This window comes from Heloderma suspectum, chromosome 2, assembly GCF_057233095.1.
Source record: "Heloderma suspectum isolate Gila_16-S chromosome 2, 16-S_ref, whole genome shotgun sequence".
Taxonomy (NCBI): Eukaryota; Metazoa; Chordata; class Lepidosauria; order Squamata; family Helodermatidae; genus Heloderma; species Heloderma suspectum.
The window spans coordinates 369,871,585-369,897,831 of NC_139459.1; the positions used below are offsets into that span (position 1 = coordinate 369,871,585).

The window sequence follows — 26,247 nt, forward strand, 5'->3', positions numbered from 1 at the left end:
ATCGGCAGCCAGAAACCCTTGCCGATCGACTGCAAGTTGTCCAGCGGTCCATCAGTAGGGTCAGATCTACTTTTTGCCCACCCCCGCGCTTACTCTAGCTTGCTTTGCGCTTTGAAGGGGGGTGCTTCGGGGGTTAAAGCGATAGAGCTCGGATGCTTAGAGGGGCCCAGAAATTTGGAAAGGGGCGGGGGGAGAATAATAATTAGCAAATTAAGCCTTTTCCTGCTCCTCCAACACCCCGTCCTTCACCTGGAAGAAGCAGCCTGTCGGATTTTCCCAGGCTTGGGTGCCGCTGGAGGTATATGGAGCCACCATAAAGGAGCCTTAGCTGCATTTCCCTGTAGGTGTGTGTGTGTGTGTGTGTGTGTGTGTGTTGGAGGGGGGACTGAGTTAAAAGGGACTTTTTGGTGAGATGGGGGCAAAAGTACACAGAAGTCAGAAAAAGGAGCAGGAGAGGAGTTCAGAGAAGCGGTGGGGAGGGGAAACCGGGAGCAACCAGACTGCAGAGTGGAGGGAGAGAAGGGAAGCATGAGTGGTTTTATACTGTATATAACGTATTTTTTAAATTTTTGTGAACCGCCCAGAGAGTCTCGGCTATGGGGCGGTATAGATATATAATAAATTAAATTACTAGTTATGCGCCCCCCTCCGAGCAAGACTACTTAGTGTTTTCCTCTTCCTTCCCCATCCCTTTTTCCTTGTGTGCTGTGTCCTTTTAGATTGTAAGCCTGCAGGCAGGGGCCGTCTTGTTTTACTGCTTGCCTGCAAGATGCTGTGGGAGCTTCTTGACAGAGGAGCAGGATAAAACAAAGTAGATAAGCAGGGCTGTTCCATCAGCTCGGCTAAGAGACCAGCCGCCTTGAGGCCCCTCCTCAGCTGCCACCCAGTGGTCAGGTAGCCAGCCATTCCATCAGGCTGCCTGAACTGTTTCCTTCCCAGCTGGCCATGTTGTCTGAACTCTAAGAACTGGTGGTGCCAGAGCTTGCCTTTTTCCTCCTCCCTCCCCATCCATTTTTCCTTACGTATTGTGCCTTTTTAGATTGTAAGCCCAACAGCAGGGACTGTTATATTGCTGATCTTTGTCAGCTCTGGGGATGCTGAGAGTTGCAGTCCAGCACCTCTTGAACACATGCAGTTGGGGAAGGCTGCTCTACTAAACTTCTTATTAACTTACCATGCAGTCACCTGCCCTGTTTTAAAAGCCAAGAAGTTCTCTGTTCTTCAAAGATATACCAGGAGAGCCTTCCCCAACCTGGCACCCTCCGGATGTGTTGGACTACATGCTGGCTGGGGGCGATGGAAGTTGTAGCCCAACTCATGTGGGCACCAGGTTGGGGAAGGCCGTATTAGAAAAACATAAGGGTCCCACACTCTACTAGCAACTGTTCAAAAATTTATTTATTTCTTACATTTATATCCCACCTTTCTTCCATGGTGGAACTCAAGGTGGCTACATGTGCTTCCCAGGTGGGCGCCCCTCCATGTACTGACCAGACCCAGACCTGCTTGGCTTCAGCAAGGTGGCTGCCTCGTGTGCCTTCAGACTGTGCCCTGGGACCCATGAGCCTCGTCAGCATTTGAAATGACAGGCTGGGCACTCACCTGATGCCCTATTGCTCATGCGTGTGAAGTTCATGAACATGTGCATGAGACCAATGGAGACTGGTGGCTCCGATGTCAGTGGGGTGGTGAATCCACTCCAGGTTTTAGTCAGAACTCTAAAGGAGCTTTCCAAGGTGCTCGGATAGCTCCTTTAGAGTTCTGACTGCTTCTGACAGAAACCCAGAGCGGATTTACCTCCCCACTAACATCGGAGCCAACAGCCTGCACTGCATGAGACACAAGATGCATCTACCCTTATGGTTAGACACTGCCCACCCCACAGTTCTGATCCAAAGGAGGACCCCCACACACACAGCTGCTTTAACAGAAGAAAAAGATGTGGGGAGATTCATTTGCTCATCTCGTGTGTCACAACTTGTTCAGTCCTCAGAGTGTGCAAGGTTTCTGTATTGTGTTGTACTTATTATTACATGTATATCCTGCCTTTTTCCTCTTGGAAGGAGCCCAAGGCGGCATACGTGACCTTCCTTTCTGTTTTATCCTCACAGTAACCCTCTGAGGTAGGTTAGGCTGAGCGTCAGTAACTGGCCTGAAGTCATCCATTGACCTTCTTGGCCAAGTGGGAACTAGAACCCGGGTCTCCAGTCCCAGTCCAACACTCAAACCACTACACTGCACTGGTTTGAATGCTTAAAGGGCCAAACACACACTCATCTCTCCTTAGCTCTGTGCTCTCGACCTCTAAAACAGAAAATGCTTGCCTTCTGCAAAAGCTGTACATTTAACTGTGAAATATTTTTCTTAGTGTTTCTTTGTCTGTCTCTACAGGAGAAAACATTCTGGTTTTCCCATATCTTGCTGGCATGCAGAGGGCCCTGCCAGATCTGGTGAAACTGGCCCCATGTTGCGGCAAACCCAAATGGTTTTCCATTCTTTGGAGACAGGGGATGCCAAAGGAGACAGTGCCCTGAGCATGGGAGCAGCCATTTTGTGTTAACGGAACTATACCCCCTGCCCCTCAAGTGCCATAAATTTTCCAACCCTCACAGAAAGAATTGGCTGGGGCTGAAGCCATCGTCAGGAAAGGAACATGGCTGCCGAGTGGGTAGCTGAATATGCCCAGTTCCCAGCTGCTTTCCAGTTCCCAGCCACTCTGGAGCTGGGAACGAACTCATATATGCCTGCTGACTTGAAAGCGGAGTTGTGGAGGGCAGGAGAAGTACCTCAGCTTCTCCAAACAGGGAACGTCAAGCAGTGCCTGAGGTGGGCGGCCCCTCCAAACGTGAAGAAGGAACTGGAAGAAGGATTGTCTCCCCAGCGCTGGGAAGCGCAATGGCAGGAGTTTCTGAAGGTCGTGCAGTCTCCTCAGTCCGGATGGGGGAACGTACTACTGCCGGAGACCTCGCTGTGGAGCGACGCCAAGGCTTCCTTCGGCCCCTTTGAGGGCCTGGCTGCTACGACCAGCAGCCAGTGGACTACAGAAGAGGGGATGGCCCGGCTTCAGGCTGGGCTGAATGTGACAGCCCAGCAGGCTGCTGGCAGGCTGGACACCATGGGGAAAGGTGGTGACAGGCAACTGGGAATGGTCAAGGCTGAGGAAGCTGTCAGCTCAGAGGTCCAGCGCCAGGGCTTCAGGCAGTTCCGCTATCAGGAAGCCCCTGGCCCACGGGAGGCCTACATCCGCCTCTGGGCACTTTGCCACCAGTGGCTGAAGCCGGAGAGACACACCAAGGAGCAGATCCTGGACTTGGTGGTGCTGGAGCAGTTCCTGATCCTCCTGCCCGAGGAGATGCAGAGCTGGGTGAAGGAAGGTGGCTCTTGGAGCGGCTCCCAGGCCGTGGCCTTGGCGGAGGATTTCCTCCAGAGGCAGCGAGAGGTGGTGGGGCCGGCGCAGCAGGTGAGAGCGTCTCCTCCTGGCCCAGGTGAAGTGGCTCGCACCAGAGATTCCCAGCTTGTGGTTCTCATAACAAGCGGGCTGGGCAAGCAGCAAGGCAAGGATACCGGAGTGCACGTAATGCTAAACAAGCTGTGGATGGAGGGTGTCAAACCAGGGGCAGCAACCCTCTTTCGGCCCAAGGGCCACGTTCAATTTTTGAGAAGCTCTTGGGGGCCGCGTTCCAGTGACTGGCAGGGCCAAAGCCAAAAGCGGGCAGGGCCAAAAATACCTCAGGAGAAGCATTTCAACCTTTTTGAAGGGGGGGGGGGAACACGCCAAACCTGGGAAACCACCAAAACGATCAGCTGTCAAGGGAAAGGGGGCAGGGGCAGTGGAAGGGGGCTGGCCCTCTGGAGAACCCCGAAGGACTGGATTGAGAAGGCCTGAGGTTTAACCCCCCTGGTGTAGATGCTCCTGCTGGCAGGAGGAGCCAAGCAGAAGCTATCAAGCAGCATGTACTGGCATGTTTGTGTTGGGAATAGTGCTGCCTCGTCTGCAAATTACTGGAAGGGGGCAGTGTTGCAGTTAGTTCATGTGGATTTAGGTCACAGCTAGCCTTACAATCTCTATAGCCTACAGTGCGGTTTCCTGTGATTTCTTCCTTTTACTCCTCCCCTTCTTGCCCCCACCCCTCTCTGAACCTTCTCCATTGCTGGAGCCCTTGTGTTTGCTCTCTCACTCCTGCCTGTGTAATGGAACACAAAATGGGACCGAACAAACTCTTTTTTGAAACTCTGTGCTGTCCCTGCATTTATATGCAATAATTTTTTGTGAGTAAAACTATTTTTCCTTTTCTTCACTAAAGGAGGGTGTGGTCTCCTTAACCTTGTGTACATTTAGGAGTGGTAAACACTCCTTTTGTTTTGCCTCTTCGCTTTTTCTTTGCGATTTGCCTTTTTAACAGAGGGCATCATTACCAAATAATGATTTGGTATTTAGCCAGATTTAGCCAGAATTCTGGCTTTTCCTTGTCTCCAAACAAGCCCTCTCTCTGTCAGCCTCAGGGTGATTGTAGATGGAAGGCTCCTCCCAGCACTGCCAATCAGAAGGGATTGGTACAGTTTGTTCCATATTTTCTTCCTTAACTGATTTTTTCTGGCCAGAAAAAAGCTGGAAGAAGCGTTGGGAAAGCACGGGCGGGCTACAAATGGAAAGTTGGCGTCGATGTCGTCTGGACGCCCCTGTAAATTCCATGAATGCGGGAGCGTGATGGCACAATAAAGCCTTGTCTGGAAGCACCCTCAGTCCTTCTGCCTGCAAGATGGGGACAATAATGCTGACCTATGCTTCAGGGTTTTTGTAAGTGTTACAAGAAGAAGGGAATATACTTGAAGCTCTGAACATTTAGAAACGGCATATTTTATGGGTTGGATCCAGATGTAAGCTAGATCAACTGCACCAGTGGAAGTGGACTTCCCTGTCCCATTCTTGCCATGGCAGCCCCTCCAGCCCCCTGAAAATGCTACACTGAGAGAAATGAGAACCTGCTGAATGGAGTGAGCTGTCGTATATTGGGGAGGGGTAGAGAATGGGGGTACCTAAGAATTGGATATAGGGACCTTCCTCTTGTGGAGGGCAGATCCTGGCTCCAACCATATATATCTGTGTGCGTGTGTGTATTATACAAATACACAGACATAGCTGCTAATGAAACGCTATATTCTTTAATTGATTCAAAAATCTTTACAGTGACTTAAACATGCATCCCTGATGTAATCAGTAACAAAGTTGGAAAATGGTGTTAATTGTACTGAATAGAACTTCTTCTAAAAAATGCAGATGACAGGCCCTGCCCAGGGGCAGCCCGAGACATTTTGCTGCCTGAGGTGAAGAACAAGATGGCGCCCCCTCCCAATTCATGTACTTTCTTCAAGACTGAATATCTTCAACACCGACAGATAGGACAGCATCCTCCTCCACACTGGAAGTGCGGGTTGTTTTTGGACTGTGGGTTAGTGTGTTGTCTGAACCCAGGACATTTTTCTGCAGGGTGGCTTGTTAACCATGCAGTGTGGTTTGTTAACTACCTCGTACAACCCAGCAACAAACCATGGGTTCTCAAGGTAGCTTGTTCAAGAAAAATAAGCCACACTGCATGGTTAACAAGCCACCCTGCAGAAAATGCTCTGGCTTCAGACAACACGCTAACCCACAGCTCAAAAAACAACCCACGGTTCAACCAAAACTCACACTCAACCAGTGAGTGTAGGTTAGCATGTTGTGCAAACCTAGTCTATGTATCATCAAAATGGGTATATACTGAGGTTCCATAGACTGATATGACTGGCATGGTTGTTATAACATTGGTATGATTGTTTGTGCACCATCAAGTGGCTTGCAGGTTCCCGTTCGACAGCTGGTCAGCCACTGTGTGAACAGAATGCTGGACTGGACTGGATGGACCCTTGGTCTGATCCAGCAGGGCTCTGCTTAGGTTCTTATCAAGTGCTTTATTTATAAACACTGTATAAAATTACCTTACTGGTCTAGTACATCCTGCTGGGTCTCCTGCACCTTGTGTGTTTGTTTTGAGCCCTTAACTTATGGGGCCACAGTCTCGCTTTTCTTGTTGCTGTTCTCCCTTCCTGTTATGCCACCCTGCCTTGATACCACCAAGACATTCACTGTTGTTTTCAGGTGCCAGGGAAGCTGTTCGAGGAGGTGCCTGTGAATTTCCCTGTAGCTGAGGGACCTTTGCTGGAAACCACAATGGGGCAGAGCTGCAAGCAAGAGAGTGGAGCCAATCCCAGCTTGCTAGGTAAAGACGGTTTGTGTCTTGGGAGAGGTGTGGCTGGCTCGCACCAGGTGGATCGTCTCCTTGGGCATCTCCTTTCTCAGGGGCTTGAGATCTGGCGACCGCTGTTCCTAGAACTAATTCCAAAGGAGATCCATATGGTAGGGAACAGGATAAATCGTTGCCTTCTGTGGCCGGGGTAGGGAACCTCTTTCAGCCCAAAGGTCAAATTCCATTTCAGAGAAGCTCTCGGGGGCTGCTTTCCAGCAGTGGGCGGGACCAAAAGCAAAGGGGGCAGGGCTAAAAGAAACGGAGGCGGGGTCAAAATGAGGAAAAATACCAGCATATTTTAGCTTAAAGCTCTCACTACCAGTAACTCAGGTTTAGCAGAGGCACTTCAACCTTTTAGAATAGGGAAAAAAAACTTCTGAAAAGCTGGGAAACCACCCAATGATTAGTGGCTGGGGGGAAAGGGAGTGAGGCCATGGGAAAGGGTGTGGCCTTCTTGGGAAAGCTGGAGGGCCAATTTGGACCCCAGAAGGGCCACATTTGTCCCCTGTGCCTGGAGTTTCCCAACCCTGGTCTATGTGGCTGGGAAGGAGGGACAGACACATTCATCTCAGCTTGGATTCTTTTCTAGTTGTTACCATTTGGCCAAGTTGGTTAAGGGCAGTGACCAGCAAGAGTTCTTTAATCATGCGGGGGGGGGGCATTATTAGTGTTAGACTGTTATAACACTCTTGTATTTAAGTGCCATTTCACTACACATAGTTAGACGGAAATACATTTCAGCATTCATTAAAAGATCTAGTTTCAAAAAACTAAACTAAATCGAGGGTGATAAAATGGCACCATCTGCCCAATACGTCACTGCCGACATCATAACCCCGTCCTTTTGAAATGGCAGAAAGGTAGCACTAAGGGCATCTACACCTGTGGAGATGGGAAGAAAGTTGGACTTTCCATTATCTAAGAAAAATCAGGAAACCCACAGGGAAAAAGACAAGATGGCAGTGTGTGATGGCGTCATGTGGATGCTCTGTAAAAAATCAGTGAACAAAACATGGCAATTCCATACTAAATGTCTAGTGTGGAAGCACTGCAGTGTGGTTACAGCAGTGTGTAGTTACAGCAGTTGCAGGCAGAAGGTAGATCAGAATCTACTGTTGGATCACTGGGTGACTTGTAGAAGATCAGCAAGAGTTTATAACTCCCAATAATGTATCAATCACAAGTAAAAAGGAAAGTTAAAAAAAAAAATCCTCTGCCATGGCTGGCTTTGTGCTAATCGTTTATCTCAGCCTCAGCGTTCCTCACCTGTAAAATGGGAGTATTGATTGGTTGCCACTGAGCAGGGATTTGAGTGGCTCTTCAGGCCTCTTTGATTCTTTGTGTTAAAGCCCCTGATTTGTAGTATCTCGGATGTAGGTTTGTATTTGAATATAGAGCATTATGAGATAATTTACATGTATTGTAATGGAAATGAAATAAAGAACAGTTAAAACCTCAAAAAAGAAAAGAATATAGAGCGTTACGGCTCATGGGGGCAGTGGGTAATTAACTCCACTGTTTTTCCCCTGCCCCATTTTGCATCTGGCCTCAGGGTTCTAGTAAAAAAAAAGAATGTAGATCCCACAAGCCCGAAATCTGTCCTCCCCTGGATTACAGTGTTCGACTAGAACTGAGGAGATCCAGGTTCGAATCCCCACTCAGGCATGTAGCTCACTGGCTGACCTTAGGCCAGTCACTGCCTCTCAGCTCAGCCAGGGTTGTTGTACACTCTGCTACTTTTCTACTTGCAGGAAGTTTGTTTAAATTTACACTAGGAGCACTAAAAATGTGAATTTGCCACCTGCTGTGAGACACTGTATGGTCTATTTTAATTCCTCATTCCACAGTCCAGTTTTGCCCCTTCCCTACAGTGTCTTTAGGAGAAGATGTGTAGGGAAACCTATTTTTCTCCCTACTCCATCATTCTCCACAGTGGTTAACTTAGGGGAGGGGCTGTAGCTCAGTGGCAGAGTCCCTGCTCTGCCTGCAGAAGGCCTCAGGTTTGATCCCTGGCATTTCCAGGTAAGGCTGGAAAAACTCCTGCTTGAAACCCGGGACAGCCACTGCCAGTCAGTGTCGGCAATGCTGAGCTAGATGGGCCCAGGGCCTGGCTCTGTGTAAGGCAGCTTCCTGTGTTCCTATTTAATTCAGCCCTTTATTCAGAACCATGAGGACTGGAATCTTACTTTATTTTTAGGGAAAGGACAAAAGCTTAGAGGTAGAGCCCCTGCTTTGCATGCAGAAGGTCCCAGGTTCGATCCCTGCTTCTCCAGGCAGGGCTGGGAAAGAATCCTGCCTGAAACTCTGGAGAGCTGCTGCCAGTCAGTGTCGACAATACTGGGCTAGATGGACGCAGGGTCTGGCTCTGTATAAGGCAGTTTCCCAAGTTTCTAGTGGAACCTTCCCCAGCCTGATGCCCTCCAGATTTTTTGGACTGCTGGCAATGTTGGCTGGGGTTGATGGGAGTTGAAGCCCAAAACATCTGGAGAACAACAGTTCTCCCCTCTACTCAGCACTAGTGAGGCCTCATCTGGAGTACTGTGTCCAGTTCTGGGCACCACACTTGAAGAAGGATGCAGACAAGCTGGAGAGGGTTCAGAGGAGGGCAACGAAGATGATCAGGGGACTGGAAACAAAGCCCTACGAGGAGAGAGTGAAAGAACTGGGCATGTTTAGCCTTGAGAAGAGAAGACTGAGGGGAGAGAGGATAGCGCTCTTCAAGTACTTGAAATGTTGTCACAGAGAAGAAGGCCAGGATCTCTTCTCGATCATCCCAGAGTGCAGGACACGGAATAATGGGGTCAAGTGACAGGAAGCCAGATTCCGGCTGAACATCAGGAAAAACTTCTTGACTGTTAGAGCAAAACGACAATGGAACCCATTCCCTGCGGAGGTGGTGGGCTCTCCCACACTGGAGGCATCCAAGGTGAGGCTGGACAGCACTCTGTCAGGGATGCTTTGACGTGGACTCCTGCACTGAGCAGGGGGTTGGCCTCGGTGGTCTTATAGGCCCCTTCCAACCCTACATTTCTATGATTCTACGGTTTGGGGGAGGCTGACTCAGTGGTATCTTTGTCAGACGTACTCTTATCTGCCTTCTCTCTCTTGATTCCAGCAGGCGAGGGGTGGCTGGTAGAGAATGAAAATGATCTCCAGAAGGCGTCATCAGGAGGAGTGGAGCATCACACACTGGAGCAAGGTAATGGGAATCCCAGTGGACCGACCTGGCAGGAGGCAAGCGAAGCGGAGATGTGGCAAAGCAAACCCACTGCTTCTCACCCTGGTGCCAACCCCCAGGAAATCTCAGTTCCACACAGAATACACAATGGAAACAGGAGGAGTAAATGCAGGGTGCGTGGGAAGATCTTTGGGAAGGACTCGGACCTTCATAGACATCAGAGAATCCACACCGGGGAGAAGCCGCACGAATGCTCAGATTGTGGGAAGAGCTTCTCTCGGGTCTCGCAGCTTTGTAGCCACAGGAGAATCCACACGGGGGAGAAACCATATAAATGCACAGACTGCCCCAAAAACTTCTCTAACCGATCAAACCTGATTAGTCATCGGAAGATTCACACGGGAGAGAAAACCTACCAGTGCCCAGACTGTGGGAAAAGTTTCCGACGGTGCGAACACCTTCTCAGGCATCAGAGAACTCACACGGGAGAGAAGCCGTATGAGTGTTTAGAATGTGGGAAAAGCTTCGGGCTGAGTCACCACCTTATTAGTCACCAAAGAATCCATACGGGAGAGAAGCCGTATCAGTGTTTGGAATGTGGGAAACGGTTCAACCGGAGCTCCCACCTCAACAGCCACAAGAAAACTCACACAGGAGAGAAACCACATCAGTGTGTGAACTGCGGGATGAGGTTCACGCGGCATACGAATCTTATGAGGCATATGATCAGAGAACTCTCACGGCAGAGGAAACGTATAAATGAGGCGATCCCATGTGTCCTGCCCTGACCTCCAGTGCGGAAGGGTAGGACAACCATGTGATGGTTAAATAAATAAATAAGAGAAAAGGAACATAAATGAGCTTGCCTTATTGCAGGGACAGCCCGTTGGTGGGAGAAAAAGGGGTGGAGCCCTGCCTAATCCATTTCCCACTCCTCCAAATCCCCCAGACCGTGATTCATTCATTAATTACATTTATTTATTTATTTATTTCTATGAAATAAATAAATATAAAATATTTATATCCCGCCTTTTTTCCTCTTTAAGGAACCCAAGGCGGCGTACTTAGTCCTCCTCCTCTCCATTTATCCTCACAACAACCACCCTGCGAGGTAGGCTGGGCTGAGAGTCTGTGTGACTGGCCCAAAGTCACCCAGTGAGCTTCCATGGCCAAGTGGGGACTAGAACCCGGATCTCCTAACTCCCAGCCCAACACTCTAGTCACTACACCACGCTGGCTCTCAGTGGCCAGTGCATTGTTAATGGGTGCCTTGTTTCCCTCTGTGCAATGCAGAGGAGCAGAGACAGTGCAAGACGCTGTGTGTCCTTTGTTTACTTCTTGTTCTGGCTAGGGTGAACATTGGGCACGTGCAATAAGCCACCCATGCTCAGAACGGTCCCCCAGGAGCTGCTGTTTTGTTGCTGTTGTTCTGCTTGCCAGCGCGCATGCACAGATGGCTGTAGTTTTTCGGGGTGTCTTTCAGGCTGGGGCAGGGCGGCCTGTTTGTCACTCTGTGGAAAGCAGGGAAAGCTCACGAATGCTTTCCGTCTGTGAGCTAGAGAGCGAAACTGGGCTGGCTGGTCTCCTCCAGTTCACGGCTGCAGGGGCACCACGGAGCCAGCCCAAACACAATCCTCTGTCTGCAAAAAAATCTCCCCATCTCACTCGCCACCAGAGCCTGCAAAGTACGGGAGACAAGAAAGGCGAGACAGACAGAGAGCGACAGCAGCAGTTTCGCTGTCTTAACCTCCAAATTATTATTTTTTATTACATTTCTATACCGCCCCATAGCCGAAGCTCTCTGGACAGTTTACAAAGATTAAAAACCATTAAAAATGCATTATACAAAATGTAAAACCATGTACATAGAAACACACAAACAGATAGAACACCCAGAGACAAGATATAGCTAAAAACAATTCTAAACAACCATAAGACAAATCCAAGACTTGATTAAAAACTCACCATATGTTGCTGAATGCCTGAGCGAAGAGAAAGGTCTTAACTACAAAAAGATAATAATGTTGGTGCCAGGAAGACTTCATTGGGAAGATCATTCCACAGTTGGGGGGCCACCACCAAGAAGGCCCTCTCCCTTGTTGCCACCTTCCGAGCCTCTCCCAGAGGAGGCACCAGAGGACAGCTCCATTTGTTTCTCTTAACAAAAAACTTTCCCCAAAAGTGATGAATGGGAGGAGAAGATGGAGGGGAGGGAGGGGGAGGGGAGAGAGAGAGAGAGAGAGAAAAGAAACTGTGTGTGTGTGTGTATGTGTGTGTGTGAGAGAGAGAGAGAGAGAGAGAGAGCTCTGTTTCTCCACCTGCCAAGACCCAGGAAAAGCAAGCAAGCAAGCAAGCCAGCAACAAATAAAGAAAAGCAGGTAGTTTTCACATAAGGATCAGTCCCTACCATGAAACCTTTATTCTGTCAGGGAGAGAAAGACGGAGAGCGCTCAAGTAAAGGAGGGAGTGCATGGCATGGGTGTTGCTTTGAGGATATTATTATCCTTATTTTTATCGTCATTATCATCATCCTATCCTTTGCAGGTATGATCTAGAAGTTCACGTGGTCTGGTCTTAAACCTGGGGCCTGATCCAGCCAGGACCCACACTAAACAGATTCGAAGGTACCGATATGACTTATATCCACTTGTGTGAAAGAATGATCGTTTATTGCTGGAAAATGGATGCAGATAATAAAAGCGAAGAAAAGCTTACACATGCCCCTCAGCTCTCAACTATAGCTACTCTGGTTCCCTTGAAGTAACGGGCGCCGTCTCAAGGAGCTGGTTATCTGAGCAGGTGGTGCACCCTCCCCCTCTCAGACGAGAACAGGTAACAAGTCAACCTCCCCAGGATTTTATTGGGCTTGTCTCACTGAGTTTCAGACTACCAGAAGGCATGCGCACCCCTCCTTCCCTCCACCAAGGAGGGGAAAGGGGGGCCTTTCTTGGCAGGAAAGGTAGTTCTCGCAGCAAAGGAAGGAACACTTCTTATCAGCAAAGAAGAGAACACACCGTGCAAAACGACTGCTGTGCATGATCTAACTTTGTTAGTGGCAAGAAGCGCTGACCTTCGCTATGCAGCTGTGTGAACCAATTCTAGCTTCATAATTGTTGCCAACTGCTCTGCCAAATATGTGTACATATGCTACTGCACACCGCATATGACTCTGTGTAAGTTCACACCCGACTCCTCGCCGTTCTTCCAAAACCAAATCCAATGTAGCCCCTATTTCTTCTTCCTGTAGTATGGGTTGTTGGCTGCTATGGGTTAAAAAGACTGGTTCTGTATGTTTCTGTGTGGATGTGTTCCTCTCCCTCTGCCCCCTCCACATACACGTTGCTGTTTAGCCATTACTTTAACTGTCCTCATTTTCCTCTTTCTTTGAAATGGGTCCCTGCTGTAGAACAGAAAGACGTGGGCTCAGAGCACTGCATAATTGTGTTGCGGGGGGACCAGACCAAAGCTCTTCTTCACAATCGCAGTCTCCGTCCAGGGACTTGCCTACTGGCCTCAGTGTGCCTCTATGTGAAATGGGTTTCTGCTTGAGTCTTTTTCCCCCTTTGTTTTTCATCTTGGAGAAGTGGGCCCTTTCCAAGAATAACACATTGCATCCCCACTTTCTCAGCTCTGGCTTGCATTTCCCCCCCTTAGTCAGCTGCCGTAACATTCCTCGGGCACCAAGGTTGTGACCCTCTTGGCTCTGGTTCTGCTGCCCCACCAGACCCAGTGGGCACCAGCCACCACTGCCTTATTGGCAAGTGAGAATCGCCTCTGTCTGACCAAGCAAGGAGCCAGTGTGGTGTAGTGGTGAGCGTGCTGGACTGGGAACTGGGAGATCCAGGTTCTAGTCCCCACTCAGCCATGGAAGCTCCCTGGGTGACTTTGGGCCAGTCACAGACTCTCAGCCCAACCAACCTCACAGGGTTGTGGTTGTGAGGATAAAATGGAGAGGAGGAGGAGGAGGTGAATGTCAGCCGCCTTGGGTTCCATGCAAGAGGAAAAAAGGTGGGATATAAATGCAATAAATAAATAAATAGGATTAACTAGAAGACAATTGGCTGTTTTAGGCCTAGGGTGGGGAAACTGTATCCCTCGGCCTAATTCTATGCAGCCCTTAGATATCCTAAACTTTCTTTCCCCTTTCTTGCTGGACCACCACTCTGTGGTTGTGCTCGCTGTTATTTGACTATCCTGAACACAGAGATAGACAGAGAAACTGGATGGCACAGACAGAGAGAAAGTGTGCGCACTGTACATGCTGTGCTCTGGCCCTGCCCATTCTCAGCTCTGGCTCCACCCACCATCTGCTGCAGCCCCTGAAGGAGTTTTCCAGGAGGTCAACGGCCCTTCATAGGAAAAAGGTTCCTCATCTCTCTTCCAGGAAGTGTTGTGGACTTATTTGCAAGGCTAAGATAAAGACAGGGAGAATTGTTTCCGTCAAAGCAGTCTCCTTAAGAGCAGTGCCAGTTCCAGATTTTGGGAGGCCCTCGGGCAAGATACGCTCAGGAGTCCCTCTTTCTCCGAGCAGGCCCACCGTCTCCTCGCCACTGCCACCACTGCCCGTTCCTTGCCCTTTCCAATCTGGGCCCAGTCCACACAAGCATCCAGAGGGAGAGTGCAAGGGAAGTCGAGGCTGCTGCTCCACCCGCTCATTCTTGCCCCAGCTGGCAACCTCGGAGAGGGCAAGTGAACAGGCAGCGACGGCAATGAAAAGCGGCAGCAGGACCAGCAGGGATGTGGGCCCCAGCAGATGCCCGATAATGCCGACTCTGCTAAACCGCCATAAAAGAACTCACGATAGAGAACAACCAATGAACATTCGCATGGTGTGAAATGCGTCATGCATCTGGCTTGTACAGAAACACCTAAAGGCGCCCATTGAGTGGGGTGGGGGGCCAGCTCAGCCTGTAGGAAAAGTTTCACTCAAAACCTAGTCATAATTTTTTTTGCATCCATAACAGCTAGATCAGGGGACCAACCAACCACACCCACAAAGCTCTCCACTCCCTGCTCCCTTCAAACTTTTAATTTAAAAAAACTTAGAAAATGTTAGCATTCTCCTTCCTGTTCCTGAACATGTCACTGATCAGCTGTTGAACGGGTAGGAAGAGGAGGAAAAAATTGCTTCCTGGCCTGACCCAATCTTCTTCCATCTTCTTCACGTTTGTTCTCTCTTTATCTTTTCCATTACCAGCCTCTAGCCTCTGTATTTCGCTCCACCTTTCCCTTTCCTCACTGTTTCTCTTCCTTCCCTATCCCTAGCCATCTTCTTTCTCTTCCTTTCCTAGCCCTGCTCCTTCTCTCCCATTCACCCCTTTATCTTGGAGTTTGTCTCCACTCCCAGCCCCTAGCCTCACTCTTTCTCTCTCCTCTACCCCTTTGCCTTGCTGAGAGCCAGTGTAGTGTAGTGGTGAGAGTGACGGACTGGGAGCCGGGAGATCCGGGTTCTAGTCCCCACTTGGCCATGGAAGCTCACTGGGTGACTGGGCCAGTCACAGACTCTCAGCCCAACCTACCTCACAGGGTTGTTGTTGTGAGGATACAACGGTGAGGAGGAGGATAATGTAAGCCGCCTTGAGTTCCTTGCGAGAGGGAGAAAGGCGGGGTATAAATGCAATAAATAAATAAATAAATAAATATTTCCCCCTCCCTCCCGCCTTGTTATTTCTCCCCACCACCACACACGCACATGGATCCAAAATGTTTGGGGGGGGGCCTGAGTTAGATCCTTCCTTCAATTGTGGGTCTGCAGGGTTCCCAGGTAGTCCACCATCCAGCTCCAGGCCTGCTTAGTTTCAGTATGGTCCTTGCATCAGATTGCATTATCCTGCAGTGGTTCTTCCAAATGAGGCAGAACCTCTTCCAGGCCGAGGGCTGCATTCCACGGGTGGGTGGGGCCAAAGCCAAAATGGGCAGGGCCAAAATACCAAGAAGACTAGCATACTTTAGTGTAAAGTTTTTACTGCCAGTCACTAGGCCTTACAAGAGGCATTTCAACCTTTTAGAATGGGGAGAAAATGGCATAAAAGCCGGGAAACCACCAAAAAGTGGTTGGGGGGGGAAAGGGGGCATGGCCATCTGCAAAATTCTGGGTGGCTGGATTTGGCCCCAGGGCCTGAGGTTCTATACCCCTGAGATGAAGCTTTAACTGCAGCATTGTCCTGCCTCATTCATGGAATTTTGCAAAGGGTTCAGATGCCTCCATCTTCCATGTGTAACCCTCCATGTTTTCCCAGCTTGATAAATCATCACAAATATTTATTTACTTTTTATTGATTCCCCCATTTTATTTGATGTAAAATAACGTTGAAGCAGAATTCCAAAACAAAAATTCATCAAGCACAAGAAAACTGTTCCAGTGACAATAAAAAAGTCACCAGTTCAAATGATGAAAATCAATGTCATACATTAAAGACCCAAGAGCAAACCTGAAACAGTTCAGGCAGAACTTTAACCCACACTCAGAAGCTCAGCAAATGAAAAGCCCGTAGCAGCTTGCCTGAAACTTAAAATACCAGCCTGTTCATTGTGGACAGGGAAAGCATCAAAATTTTTCAGGGGTCCTGTGCCTTTCAAATTCATTTGTATTTATTTATTTTATTGCTTTTTTAATGCAAGATGTCATATTAGATGATTTTAGGTTTTTGTGTTTTATGTATTTGAATTATTTTTAATTTTAATTGTGAATTGCTTTGTGGAAGCTCCTGGCCCTAAAAAGTGGTATACAAACTTCTAAATAAATATTAGTTTTCATTCACATGCATTTACCAGCATGTGCACTAGAGACAAGATACATCCATTCCTCTCACAAAGATTTAATTTCTGCAGACCTGCAGGAAGATTGTTGAGGCAAATGTTTGGGTTGTTCAATGCCTCACCTGTTGTAGTTTATACCTGCTTGCCCTTTTCCAAGATGGCCACGCTGCTACCCTTCCCATAACAAACATATGCCTTCCCGCCCTTCTCCAAGATGGCCGCACAAACTCCCTCATGGCTGCCCTCTTCCAAGATGGCCGCGCGGCATTACGTCGCCCTCTTCCAAGATGGCCGCGCAGCATTACGTCGCCCTCTTCCAAAATGTCTACGCGACATCGCACGGCCAGTAGTGTTCGCAGAAATGCCTTCCCTCTTCCAAAATGGCCGCCCTGCGTCCATTGCCAGTATGTCCAGTTTGCTCCTGGGACTGAGAGCTGCACAGAGGAAATCGGAGAGGTGATACAGAGGGAGTAGCAGCTGTGAGCAGCGCAGCCAAGGCAAGGCAGAAATTGAATTATCAATGGGTAAGCCGGGAGAGTCAAAGAGCTTTTTCACACGTTACGTTTTTCACGTGCGTACCTAAATGTTGTGAGTGTGCACGCGTGTGTTATACAGGTAGACTCAGCCAGGAAACGTGATTACATGTACAAGGACTCTGGATGGAAAACCCAGGTTAACTGCTGGATGTTTGGTGGAAAACCCAGTTTTCCAGCTGTGTAATGTGTGAATGGGTCCAAGGTGTGTGCGCGTGCGTGTGAGAGAGGGAGAGAGAGAGAGAATGAAACAGGGGTGTGTGTCTAACAGTGAGATGAAGAAAGGGAAGGGGAGAGTGGGTTGTACAATCATGTTCAATGTAATAACTGGATTTGGTTTCATTATTATTAATATTTATATAACGCCACCATAATTTTATACACCTCTGTCATGTCTGCTTTTAGTCACCTTTTTTCTAAGCCAAAAAGTCCCAAATGTTGTAACCTTTCCTCATACGGCAGTTGCTCCAAAGGACCCTGGGCAATGATTGCCAGTCAGAGTCAACAAAACCGGGCCAGATGGACCCAATGGTGCCTTCAGGGCTGGACAGTGGGGCAGATGTCCAGGTCCCCACCCAGGACAATGAGCAGGAGGGTCCCCAAGCACTGCAGGGCTGGCTTCCCACATTTTGAAGTAAGTGAGGTAATACACACTACTATCTAAAGAGCCTGCCCCGCAAGACTGTTGCGTTCAGAGTCTAAAAATATTTAACTACTGGATGGACCAATGGTCTGAGTGAATGATTAGCTAGCTTTGTATGTTCATTCTGTATGCTAATAGCAAACGCCCTTCTCCAAGTGCTGATGGTTAAGTAGCCAAAACGGCACCATCCACACATTAAATAGGGAGGTATTGGGAGGCTTGGGGAAACCACAAGGTTGGCAAAAGTACAGAAAAACCTTTAGTGGAAAAATCCCTAAGAGGTGGAAGAAAAACCGAAACAGCCCAATGAAGATTGAACTGACTGACAGTTGGGGGAAATGGGGAGGAGAATGGAATGGAATTTCCTGGAAGGGCATGTCTGCCTGGCTGGCTACAACCCTGAACGAGAACACTCCACATAGCAATATTTTGTTATACAGTCCCGCTTTTTGGGTTTAAGTTCTGATCTCTTGTTTCTGTCTCTTACCACAGGAAAAAAATGCGTGGTAGGAGTCACGGAAAATCACCAACAGCCGTAACAACCTTACGTGTTGCCAGACTCCCTTAATGTTCTGCGGGTCATTTTTGATATATCTGTATCGCTCTGGTGTTATTGCCTTGATACACTGATGCCACTGAAGGTGTGAAACCGAGGCAGGGAAGCAAGTATGCTAAGCAAGCCCTACCAGACCTGCACAACAGCCCTTTTGTGTTAACATAACTACAAACACACGTGCAAAGAACACCTGGCTGGTTGTTAAACTGAGTGAAAATTACCTCCTGTGAGAGGAAATGGCGGCCAAACAGGAAGCAGAATTCCTGCCCTCCGGCCTTCACTTCCAGGCTTCCTGTCCTCCGGCCTTCGCGTTAGAGCAGGGAGTGAAAACAGAGGAAGAGGAGGCGAAGGGGGGAGCTGATCCTCACCCAGAAATGGGGTTAGAGAGAACAGGAGAAGCACCTTCTGTTGTCCAGGTGGAGATGAAAGGGGAATGCCTGAAATGGTCAGCGCAACAGGTTAAACAGGAACCAGAGGAGGAATTGTTGTCACGGCGCTGGGAAGCCCAGTGGCAGTCCTACCTGAAGACGCTGCAGCCCCTTCATGCCGGGTGGGGAAGCCAACAGTCACCTGAAACCAGGCCGTTGGTTGATGCTCAGTTTTCCTCAGCCTCTGTTGATGTGGCCGCTGCCACCAGCCAATGGACTAAAGGAGAGGGGGCAACCAGATTCCAGCCTGGAGATAATGGCATGGCTCAAGGGGCCAGTCCCAAACCAGATGCCACAGCAAGGAGGCACGACAGACTCCCAAGCGAGATCGGAGGCAACGACAGTGCCCTTGGTTCAGACGCACAGTGCCGACGGTTCCGGCAGTTCACCTACAAGGAGGCTTCAGGACCACGGGCAGTGTACAGGAGGCTCCGGGAACTTTGCCGTCAGTGGCTGAAGCCCGAGACACATACCAAGGAGCGGATCCTGGAGCTGGTGATCTTGGAGCAGTTCCTGGCCATCCTACCCCAGGAAATGCAAATTTGGGTGAAGGAACGTGAGTCAGAAAGCTGTTTCCATGCTGTGACGCTGGCTGAGGGTTTTCTCTTGAAGCAGCAAGAGACCAAGTGGCAGGAGGAGCAGGTGAGAACTTATTAAGATGTTCGTTTCTATCAGCTTCGGCCTGAATTAAGATTATGGCTTGTAAATTACACGGCATCAACTAATTTATCAATGCCATAATGTTTATCAACCTTTGTGAATGGAATGGTCCCTGTAATTAATACATTCAGCTTAAATGTAGTTATTGCTGTCTGTATTCCTTGCATTTCATTCCCCTCTGATCTCATTGTTAACATATTTTCTTTTTCCTACACCTGTATGTGTATATATCTCTGCCAACTCAGGTTGACATTCTTTGCATGTGAAGAAGTGGTCTCTGGTCTACAAAAGCTGATACCTAATTAAATGTTGTTAGACTTTATGGTGCCACAAGATTCTTCATTGCTGCTGTTGCCACAAACCAACATGGCTACCCTTCTGGAAAAACTAACCATGGCCATGTCCACATGGAACAGTAAGCCAGGATTGTGCAGAATCCTGGCTTACCATGGAGAACAAGCCTCGTGCTAGTGCACACGCAGCCCGTTTGCGCTCACTTGACTCCTTCCACCAGCAGGAGCACCTCAACTAACCACAAATCAGAAACTTAGCATGTTATCTAAACCCAGGATCCTGACTTGTTGCTCCCTTTACAAGCTAGGATAATAAACCACCATGTGTTCTTGGCTTTCAAATCATGGCTTATTTCAGAGCAGCAAGCCAGGATTCCCCATTCAGACGACATGCTTAACTTTCAAATTCTAGTTACCTTAGCCACTGCCTCTGCCAAGAGGAGCTAAGCAGGAGCAAACGAGCTGCATCCACCAGCATGCAGCTAGTTTATGGTAAGCCAGGATTCTGCAGAATACTGGCTTACTGTTCTGTGTGAGCGCTGCAGACGTTTCCCTTATGTAGCCCTGAGTGGTTCAGAGCCAGTGATGTCACACAGGTCTTGGAACTTAAGAACATAAGAAGGGCCATGCTCGATCAGAGCAAAGTCCATCTAGTCCAGTATTCTGTTCACACAGTGCCCAACCAGATGCCCACGGGAAACCCACAAGCAGGACAGGAGTGCAACAGCACCCTTCTGTTCATGTTCCCCAGCAAATGGTATATGTCCCTGATACTAGAAGTAGCATATGGCCCTCAGGACTAGTAGCCACTGGTAACCTTCTCCTCCAGGAATTTGTCTAACCCCCTTTTAAAGCCTTCTAAATTGGTGGCCATCTCTGTATCTTGTGGTAGCAAATTCCATACTTTGTCTGTGCACTGTGTTCCTGAATCTCCCACCAATCAGCTTCATGGGGTGACCCCTTTGGGTTCCAGAGAGAGGGAGAAAAATGTCTCCCTATCCACATTCTCCGCACCACACATAATTTTGTACGCCTCCATCATGTCTCCCTTCACTCACCCTTTTTCTAAGCTAAACAATCCCAGCTGTTGAAACCTTCCCTCATAGGGGAATTGTTCCAGCCCCTTGATCATTTTAGTTGCCCTTTGCTGCACTTTTTCCAACTCTACAATGTCCTTTTTTAGATGTGGTGACCAGAACTTTACACAGGATTCCAAGTGTGGTTGCACCATAGATTTGTGTAAGGGCAGCATGATCTTGGCAGTTGTATTTTTGATTCCTTTCCTGATTATGGAATTTTTCACATCAGCTGCACGCTCTGTTGCCATTTTCATCGACCTGTCCACCACAACCCCAAGATCTCTTTCTTGGTCAGTCTGTGCCAGCTCAGATCCCATCAGCTTATTTGTGAAGTTGGGATTTTTTGCCCCAGCACTTCAGTCCTGGGCTGCCACAAAATGGAGCAGCATTGTGTCTTCCTTTCCTTTCCTTTCTTTTCTTTTCTTTTCTTTTCTTTTCTTTATTTATTACATTTATATCCTGCCTTTTTTCCTCCTGCAAGCAACCCAAGGCAGCTTACATGATCCTCCTCCTCCTCTCCATTTTATCATCACAACAACAACCCTGTGAGGTAGGCTGGGCTGAGAGTCTGTGACTGGCCCAAAGTCACCCAGGGAGCTTCATGGCTGAGTGGGGACTAGAACCCGGATCTCCCGAGTCCCAGTCCAACACTCTAACCACTACACCATGCTGGCTGTCTTCCTTGACTAAAAGCATTCACTGCTCTTTTTCAGGTCCCTGGGGACATGATCCAAGAGGTGCCTGCGGAATTCCCAGTGGGAGTGCTGGCTGTGTTGGAGAATGCGCCCAGGCAGCCCTGCAGCCAACTCAAGCAAGAGGGCGGAGGGGGTGCCAGGTCACTAGGTAAGGACTGGTGTTGATGGTGGTGGTTATATTCTGTCTTTTAACACCTGTATAAAAGGAAGCTGACATCAGATCAAAACAATGCAAAATACATTTTTGATATGTTTTAAATGAAGTGGAGGAGTGTTGTTCAACCTGTTCTGGAGGGGGTTGCATTCCGCCTAAAGGATCAGTTCGTAGTTTGGGGGTGCTCTTGAATCCAGAACTGTCACTCGAGGCACAGGTGAACTCAGTGGCACAGAGCACCTTTTATCAGCTGAGGCTGATATACCAACTATGTCCTTACCTTGACAGAGATAGCATAGCTACAGTTATCCACGTCCTGGAAACTTCTCACCTGGATTACTGCCATGTATTATATGTGGGGCTGCCTTTGAAAATGATCCCAAAATGTCAGCTGGTCCAAAATAGGGCAGCAAGATTTTTAACGGGGACTGGCCAATGTGAGCATATTATGCCAGGACCTTTTCCATCTGTGCTGGCTGCCAGTCCATTTCTGGGCATAATTCAAAGTGCTGATATTAACTTTCAAAGCCCTAAATGGTTCAGGGCCAGGTTATTTGAAGGATCATCTCCTCCCATATACCTAGGGAGGTGGTGGGCTCTCCCACACTGGAGGCCTTTAAGACGAGGCTGGACAGCCATCTGTCAGGGGTGCTTTGACTTGGATTCCTGCATTGAGCAGGGGGCTGGACTCGATGGTCTTATGATCCCCTTCCAACCCTACTATTCTATGGCTCTATGATTCTTCCACTTGTTGGGTCTTCACAAGAGAGGTGTGGGCGAACAGGTTTTTAAACTCCACTGTCCTGCACAGTGGCTCATTTTCACGGTGTCTTTGTCCAAGGCGCTCTTATTAATCCTTGCTCTTGATTCCAGCAGGGGATACGTGGCAGAATGAGAATAAGGGAGAACCCTGTGGGTTGCCATTGGAAGGAGCCAAGCACCACACGCTGGAAGAAAACGACGGGCGCCTGAATGGACCAGACTGGCAGGAGGGAAGCCGAGCAGAGGGACTGAAGAATAAATCTGCTGTGTGCTGCCCCAGCGGCTGCGACCACCATGAAACCTCCATCTGGGAAAGAGTACACAAAGGAAAGACGAGTTGTAAGTGTCTGTTGTGGGGCTCAGGCGTTCCCCATCAGGTTTCTCTGAAGAAAACTAGCCATCAGTCTGATGGGGCTACAGGATGAGAGTCACACAGTCCAGGGCAGGCAAGGGTCAGATTCCCAAAGCAGCACCCCAAGGATGGAAGGGCAGAAGGAAGCTAGCATGATTCATAGCAGCCAGGAGGCCAAACACTGTAGAGAGAAAAGAGGAGAAGTGTAGGGCCAGACTACACATTCTGCTAACTACGCATAGTGTAGCCATGCATGACAGTTTACCTTACTCTTGTGTAAGCATGCATGGCCCCAATTTGGATCAGGACTGTGGTGCTCCGGGAGGGGGGAGTTAAATCTTCCCACCACCCATCCCCCTGCCAAATTCCATCCTCCCCTCTGAGAGGAGTTAAAAAAAAGAAAGCAGTCTGCATTGGAGACTTCTTCTTTTTTTTACCCCCGCTGCCATGGTGAGGGGTTTGGAATTTCAGGGGAAAAATGGGTGGGGGGAAGATTTAACACCCCCCTTCCTGGAGCACCATTGTCCTGATCCGAATCGGGGCTGCACATGGTTACACAAGAGTAAGGAAAAATATCACACAGCTACATCATGCAGGATTAGCAGAATGTGTAGTTTGGCCCTTAGCCAGGTGAGATCCTTTCACAGCCAGACAAAGAGGAGTGAAGTGTTGGGGCTGGTGCTTTAATAGAGACTGGTGGATAGGGATTGGTCTTTGGGGGTCAGCTGACAAGGGCTCAGTCAGGTGGTACTGCAGACTAAGTGGTGCCTTTGAGCTCCTGTCCCTCAGGGGGTAAGTGTGTCCTCGCAAGGCAGCTCCCGACGTATACATTCACAATTAAACAATAAATTCAAGTTTAAACCCTGAAACAGCATTAAAAATAGAGCTGATAAAAAAGGAAGAACCCAGATGCCTCTGTCCTATTTCTGGACAGGAAGGCAACTGCACTTTCCTGAGGTTTGTCCCCCTCAGCAACTGGTACTCAGAGGTAGGTTCCGTCTAGTCGTTGTGGCTCGTGGTTGTTGAGAGACCTCTTCCCTATAATTTTTTATGTAAAAAGTCTTTATTCTCTGTTGCGAAAGGTGGTGGACAGCAGAGTGAGAACATGGGGGAGCTACCTTGGGTGTCACAGGGTGGAGACATGCAGCCCAGCGTGGAAGATCATAACGTGACTCTGGATGGGCCTAAACGACAGGAAGGAAACGAAACCGTGGGATGGAGAAATGAACCCTCTGCTTGTCAAGCCGGTGTCTCCCATGAAAACTCATCCCAGCAAAAAGCCCACGAAGGAAAGAGACGGAATAAATGCATGGTGTGCGGGAAAACCTTCAGGCATTACTCCAACCTTAGCAGGCATCAGAAAATCCACACGGGAGAGAAGCCTTTCAAATGCTCGGTATGTGGGAAAAGCTTCTATCAGAAGCAGCATCTTACAAGTCATCAGGGAACCCATACAGGAGAGAAACCATATGAATGCCCAATATGCGGAAAAAGCTTCTATCAGAGGCAGCACCTGAAGAACCATCAGGGAATCCATACAGGAGAAAAGCCCTACGAGTGCTCTGACTGTGGGAAAAGATTCCGCCGGCGGTCGGAGCTTAATAGCCACCAGAGAATCCACACTGGAGAGAAACCGCACAAATGCTTGCACTGCGGAAAGAGCTTCAATCGGAACACCAACCTCGTTTCCCACCAGAGAATCCACACAGGGGAGAAGCCGTACAAATGCTCGGAGTGTGGCAAGAGCTTTTGCGTCAAGTCAGGCCTCAATACGCACCGGAGGATTCACACAGGAGAGAAGCCATATAAATGCTCTGTGTGCGGGAAAAGCTTCTGTCAGAGCCCGAATCTGATTAAACACCAGAGGACCCACCGGAGCAAAACAGAGCAGTGCTTGTTGGAGCAACCCATCACTTAAGAGATGTTAACAGTTCATGTAGTTCTATAAATCAGCCTTCCCTGAGCTGGTGCCCTCAAGAGCAGTGGAGGGTGGTGCCTCCGATGTCAGTGGGGCAGTAAATCCACTCCAGGTTTCAGTCAGAACCAGTCAAAACTCTAAAGGAACTATCCAAGGTACTGAACAGCACATCAGATAGCTCCTTTAGAATTCTGACAGGCTCTGACTGAAACCCGGAGCGGATTTACCACCCCACTGACATCAGAGCCGCCACTACAAGAGGTATTAGAGTACAACTCCCAGGATTCTTGGCCAATTACCATATCATCTGGGGCTGATGGGAGTTGGAGTTCAATGCCTCTGAAGGGCACCGCATTGGGGAAGACTGCTAAAAAAACAGACTATCTGAAAAGTTTTTGTTACATATATCAGAAAAATTACACAGGAGTATCTGTAAAGCCACTCAGACTGTGGGGAAAAACCTCATTCAGGGCCCAAAATACAGAAATATCACAACATCCACAGAGGAGTGAGAGACAATTCACTTCCTGCACCCACTTTGACATCCTAGATCTGCCTTTTGTAACCTCATACCCTCCGGATGTTTTGGACTACAACTCCCAGGATCCCTGACTACTGGCCATGCTGGCTGGGTCTGATGGGAGTTGAAGTCTAAAACCTTTGGAGGACACCAGGTTGGGGAAGGTTGCCCTAGATTTACAGAGGGAAGAGAGCCGTTTATCAGTCTTCAGGGCAAGGGGACAGGTTTGTTTGGAGTTGAATTAAAAAAAAAATTAACTCCTGAATGAGCCAGGAACTGTAAGTATATAAACTTTTGGAGTATGAAAGGAATCTGAATTCTTGGTGGAAAAACCTGGAAAAATTCAGTGAAAACAAAAAAGGGGTTTTGTTTGTTTGGGAAATTTTCCAAAAATCCCTGGGGAAAAACAGGAAAAGTTTTTGTTTTTAATTTTTCTGGGTTTTATTCCAGGCTGTCACATCTCTAAGTGTGGGCAAGGCTTGAGAGAGGAATTCACATCTTGATTGGGAACAGATTCTGTGGGGAATCAGGATTTCATAGCCATCAGAGAATCCACGTTGGAGGGAAAATTGTATAAATGTCTCCACGGTGGAAAAAGCTTTCATCGGAACATCAGCCGTGTTTCAACCTAGAAGAAAACCAATTAGAAAAACCCCAGCATGCTCTTTTGTGCATAAAAGGGTGTGTGGTACAGGAATACTTTGAATCTTGCACCAGAGTGAAACCATAGACGTGTTCGGACCAGCTTTCCCCAACCTGGCTGCCTCAAGAATGGCTTCTCAAGACTACAAAGGGTCTAGCGCTGACCATACACAAAATGAATACAAATAGTACTGTTATGTCTTACGCACCATTTGTGGGCCCACTGATTTGTTTGGTTGGTGTTTTATATTGAGTGTCCTCCTCCTCCTCGCTTCGTGTAGACTAATCTGACGCCACAAAGCAAACGCTTCCTGTTACGTCGGAATCCATACCCTGGCTTGTTGCTTCCCCAGCAAACCAGCTTCAAACCTGGGCGTCAGACTCTGATCTGTTAGGGGCGTGACAAACCTGGAGTCTGGGTTCGGATAAGATGGGAAGCTTTGGCTACTGGGTAGTTTAGCCACTTCCACTGGAAGGAGGAGTCAAGTGGGGACAATTGTGGAGTGTGCTCCAGCAGCTGCTCATGAAGGGTCAGCCAGAATTCTCAGCAATTCTAGTTTATTGTTACAGCCACACACAGCCATTCATTCTCTCTCTTTCTCTCTCTCTCTCTCTGGAGAAGGACCATTGCTCAGGAGGAGAGCAGGCACTCTGCATGCAGTTGGTCCCAGGTTCAATCCCCCTGCATCTCTAAAACTGTCTATCAGTTTTTTGTGACCCTCCCAGAGGGCTTTGGCTCTTGGGCAGTATAGAAATGTAATCAATCCATAATAAAATTAATAACAAAAAGA

The 26,247-nt window shown here is 48.5% G+C and overlaps 2 protein-coding genes across 2 annotated transcripts; both read left to right on the plus strand.

Moving 5' to 3' along the window:
- Positions 1–129: 129 nt before the first annotated feature.
- On the plus strand, positions 130–10,288 carry LOC146356026 (uncharacterized). Its single transcript, XM_084831743.1, has 4 exons — positions 130–340; positions 2,392–4,798; positions 6,137–6,257; positions 9,400–10,288. The coding sequence occupies exon 2, from the start codon at positions 2,654–2,656 to the stop codon at positions 3,884–3,886; it is 1,233 nt and encodes a 410-aa protein (XP_084687869.1). The 5' UTR covers positions 130–340; positions 2,392–2,653; the 3' UTR covers positions 3,887–4,798; positions 6,137–6,257; positions 9,400–10,288.
- LOC146356027 (uncharacterized) lies at positions 4,664–24,550 on the plus strand. Its single transcript, XM_084829996.1, has 11 exons — positions 4,664–4,705; positions 6,137–6,257; positions 9,400–10,215; positions 12,224–12,294; positions 13,117–13,223; positions 13,751–13,826; positions 14,130–14,291; positions 18,187–19,023; positions 21,127–21,256; positions 22,136–22,363; positions 23,459–24,550. The coding sequence occupies exons 1-11, from the start codon at positions 4,664–4,666 to the stop codon at positions 24,292–24,294; spliced, it is 3,426 nt and encodes a 1,141-aa protein (XP_084686122.1). The 3' UTR covers positions 24,295–24,550.
- Positions 24,551–26,247: the final 1,697 nt, after the last annotated feature.

Excerpts from the sequence above, each read along its gene's own strand:
- LOC146356026 (XM_084831743.1), top strand. The coding sequence starts at position 2,654 with ATGGCTGCCGAGTGGGTAGCTGAATATGCCCAGTTCCCAGCTGCTTTC.
- LOC146356027 (XM_084829996.1), top strand. The coding sequence starts at position 4,664 with ATGTCGTCTGGACGCCCCTGTAAATTCCATGAATGCGGGAGC. Across the intron at positions 6,258-9,399 it reads AGCCAATCCCAGCTTGCTAG|CAGGCGAGGGGTGGCTGGTA; the intron begins GTAAAGACGGTT and ends TCTTGATTCCAG. Across the intron at positions 22,364-23,458 it reads ACACAAAGGAAAGACGAGTT|GTGGTGGACAGCAGAGTGAG; the intron begins GTAAGTGTCTGT and ends CTGTTGCGAAAG.